Source organism: Monopterus albus, unplaced genomic scaffold, assembly GCF_001952655.1.
Source record: "Monopterus albus unplaced genomic scaffold, M_albus_1.0 scaffold288.1, whole genome shotgun sequence".
Classification (NCBI taxonomy): Eukaryota; Metazoa; Chordata; class Actinopteri; order Synbranchiformes; family Synbranchidae; genus Monopterus; species Monopterus albus.
In genome coordinates this window covers 684,948-688,351 of record NW_018128168.1, presented here as the reverse complement: position 1 = coordinate 688,351, position 3,404 = coordinate 684,948, and the positions used below count along the sequence as shown (strand labels likewise).

Below are 3,404 nucleotides of genomic sequence, written 5' to 3'. Positions count from 1 at the left end.
CAAATCTGGACTTTCAATCAAAACATTTTTGACAGTCTGGACACTTTTGTCCAGAAGGATCTTCTTTATTGAGAACATTTGTTTTAATATTGGATTCGAACGGTAAAAGGGTTTGTAATACATACCAGCTGACAAATGGATTTCGTGTACAAGTAAAGGTAAGACCATAAACTTTTATTATTTCTAGTTAGAAATAAGCTCAACTGGAATAAATTTTAACCTCAAATTAAAAATGGATCACGTTTGTGTGAAGAATGATGATATGAGATATAAAACATAACGCATTGTCTGTTAACACACAATTTGTATTTGTAAATCTGACTGTAAAAGAGTCAGTGCCTCACCAGCTGTCAACCTCACCGCACGTCACTGAGTTCAACATGCTCAGCTGGTCAGTCACAGCAAATTTCTACATACACAGTTAAACAGCACAGAAATTGCGCGAGATGTTTGTTCTTACTAAACCACAGCCCAGTGGCAAGTGCTCAAGCTCGACTCTTAGCTTAGTGTGCTAGGACCATCATCCTTAATAAAATATGGACGCCATTACAGCTCCCAGAAGTGAAGCCGCCCCCTGGTGGCTGGTTGCAGTATAAGTCACAAACCCTGCCTCCTCCATGTTAGTGGATGGGGACGTGATCCAAAATAAAAACTCAAAATGCAAAACAGATTTTTCTCTGTGGTTTTTGGTAAATTTTATCATGCTGATGTGAGTACAAATGGTCTTTTTTCTGGTAAGATTGCTTTTAAGAAGTTATTTGATGATTTAAAAGGGGGGTTATTTCAGATGATTTGACACCTTTGATTAGTGGCCTGATAAATCACTCAACTAGTCGGTTACTACTGCGCAGAATCTAGTTGCAAAATGCCAAGATGGCAGCCATAGTACTTATGATATTTTGGCTTAACCTTGGCATGGTGGAGGGAAGTGGTGATGCATCATTCATATTTATACAGTCAGTCGTCAGGACCCTCATTTCCAGAGCTGATGATCACTGAGTCTTAATCTGCTGAGTCTAAATCCTGTAACACCGACTAGGTACTATCACACATCTGTCAAAGCACCTACCCCTGTTTCAGGCGATGCTGAGGCCACTCCTCCTGACAGATCAAGATGGTGAAAGTCCCAAAGCTGATTTCCTGCCGCCGGTTCATCACAGCAATAGGCGCACACATAATCAAGGACACAGTCCACACCATGGCAAGAGTTGCCAAGATCCGGCGCCGTGTAAACATGAAGCGAGCTCGTAGTGGTGATCTAACACTGTAGTACCGGTTCACACTGATAACCGTCAGTGTCAACACACTGGCTGAGACTGACATGGCCTGTGTGAAGGGCACTGCTCGACAGAGGAGGTCACCGTAGACCCAGGCCGTGTAGATTTGGCTTCCCAGAGTGATGGGCATGCATATGCACACCACAGCCAGGTCACACACCGCTAAGTTCACCAGGAGGCTGCGTGTGGTGCTAACGCTGGCCAGGCGGCGGCTGTGCCTGTTGGTGAGGACACGCAGGGACATTAAATTCCCAGTGAATCCCAAAAGGAAAGAAAAGCAGTACATGATGATAAGAGCAATGGTGCTGGGCTCATGGAGGGTCCAGAGCAGCATGCTCTCCAGATCTGGCAAGTCATTGGAAGAAAAGGTGGACAGGGATAAAGGAAACGAAGAGGAAACAAAAGTGGAGGTTTGTCGAAATGATAAGGAGGAGGTGGTGGAGAGCAGCGGGGAGGGAGTTAGGGAAGAGTATGGAACAAGAGAGGAGGGCATCAGAGAGGGCAGAGGATCATGGAGGTAAGTGGGGGAAGCGAAGGCCGAGGGCAGCATTACAGAGCTGTGCAAGTTGTATGTGTGGTTCAGTCTTTCCTCACGGCCGTCATACTGCAGCAACAGAGAGAAGCTGGGCTGGACTGAGCTCCCGTCCCATGACAGGCCCATTCTGCCTCCCGCAGAGGCAGCAGAGCAGTATGAAAATATCTCAACTGCACGGATTATCGTACAGCTTTCCCTTGATCCTCATTAAAATCCATTCACAGACACAGATAAAAAGCAAAACACCAAAAATCAGAATCCAAAATGGTGTGAACTCCTTACCAAAAACGTCTCATCAGGTTCTGCATCCCAGTCTTGTGTTCTGTGGTTCATATGGGTACAAAAGTGTAAATCATGGTGCCTCATCTTTTGAGTCAGCTGGAGTCATGATGCAGTCCAGCACTGGCCCCAGAGCAGTTCTTACGTAACGTGTGTACGTTCATTCCTCCAGGGAGAGGCTGTCTGAACCTGATAATCCTCCACTAGCTGTTGAATTTCTCACCTTCAGGGAAGGTAAACCTCATGATGACCTCCACCCTTCTCACTCTCTCTGCCTGCTCACACATTTAGTCCACCACAAGGATGCACTCAAATCTGTTTAGAGAAACCACAGAAATATCAAAGGCTGTTTCTGCCTGCAGCTATTCAGCTCTATAGCAGATCAAGCACCTGCAAATAACACAATCCTAGATGGAAAAACCCTGAAAAGCTTTAACCTTATGGTGTATTTTGGACAAACACTCAGTAACAAAGGTTTCTGCTCTGGAAATTATTTGATATTTACTATAATTTATTAGGAAGGCAGACCTGACTGGCTTTATTCATTAAGTGTAAAAAGCAGGCTGTAACCGCAGATGTTTACTTCTCATTTTGCAGATTTTTGTTCTATTTTTAAACAAAGACAGTTACACCATCACTACCATCAAATTATTGCCATTAAAAAAGGGCAGAAGTCAAACGTTAATTAAATAAAGTCAATTTTCCCTTGAAAAAACATCCTTGATTTAATTTTTACTGGATAAAAAAGCAAAGATGCTTGTATAAAAAGAAAAAAACAACTTGTGAGCTCATCTTCAGAGAAACAAATCCAGTCAATGTTCAGAAACTGTTTACTGACCGTGTGTGGATCCTGTTGGATGCTGAAAGCCTGGAGATGTTAAGGAGGCAGTCAGGAGCTGACTAAATGTGCACCAAAAAAAGAAACACGGAGGCAGTGGCAAAGTTGATTCTGGTCTACACGACTTATAATCCATCACCAAGCTACAGGAGGATTTGTTGTTGCTCTTTGTGTTTCCAATTCATTGACACCAACAGGCTATCGGATGTCTGCGCTCCTGTCGGTGGGAGCACTGAGCCCATCCACCACTGCAGGACTGAATGTGAGAGTGGAGCAAAGTCAGGGAGGGAGCAGCTGCTGCCTGAGACACACACACACACATTTGTACAGCTATCTCTGAGTGCATTCACTGACATAATGCATTCCCTAGCCCCCTCATCCCAACACTTAACCATCACAGCTAACCCCAACCCTATTCCTAAGATTAGTTAATTCTAACCTGACCCTTAAACCAAGTCTTAACCCTCAAACAAAC

At 44.2% G+C, this 3,404-nt stretch overlaps 1 protein-coding gene across 1 annotated transcript in view; it reads right to left on the bottom strand.

Annotated features, from left to right (window-relative positions):
• Positions 1-3,164, bottom strand: part of LOC109973307 (neuropeptide Y receptor type 2-like) — a 5,729-nt gene extending 2,565 nt beyond the window's left edge. Inside the window, exons 1-2 of the mRNA XM_020622794.1 lie at positions 2,930-3,164; positions 1,070-2,406 (exon numbers count right to left, since the gene is read on the bottom strand). Of these exons, the coding sequence (XP_020478450.1) occupies positions 1,070-1,938 (869 nt within the window). The 5' untranslated portion in view covers positions 1,939-2,406; positions 2,930-3,164. The remainder of the gene's footprint in view (positions 1-1,069; positions 2,407-2,929) is intronic.
• Positions 3,165-3,404: the final 240 nt, after the last annotated feature.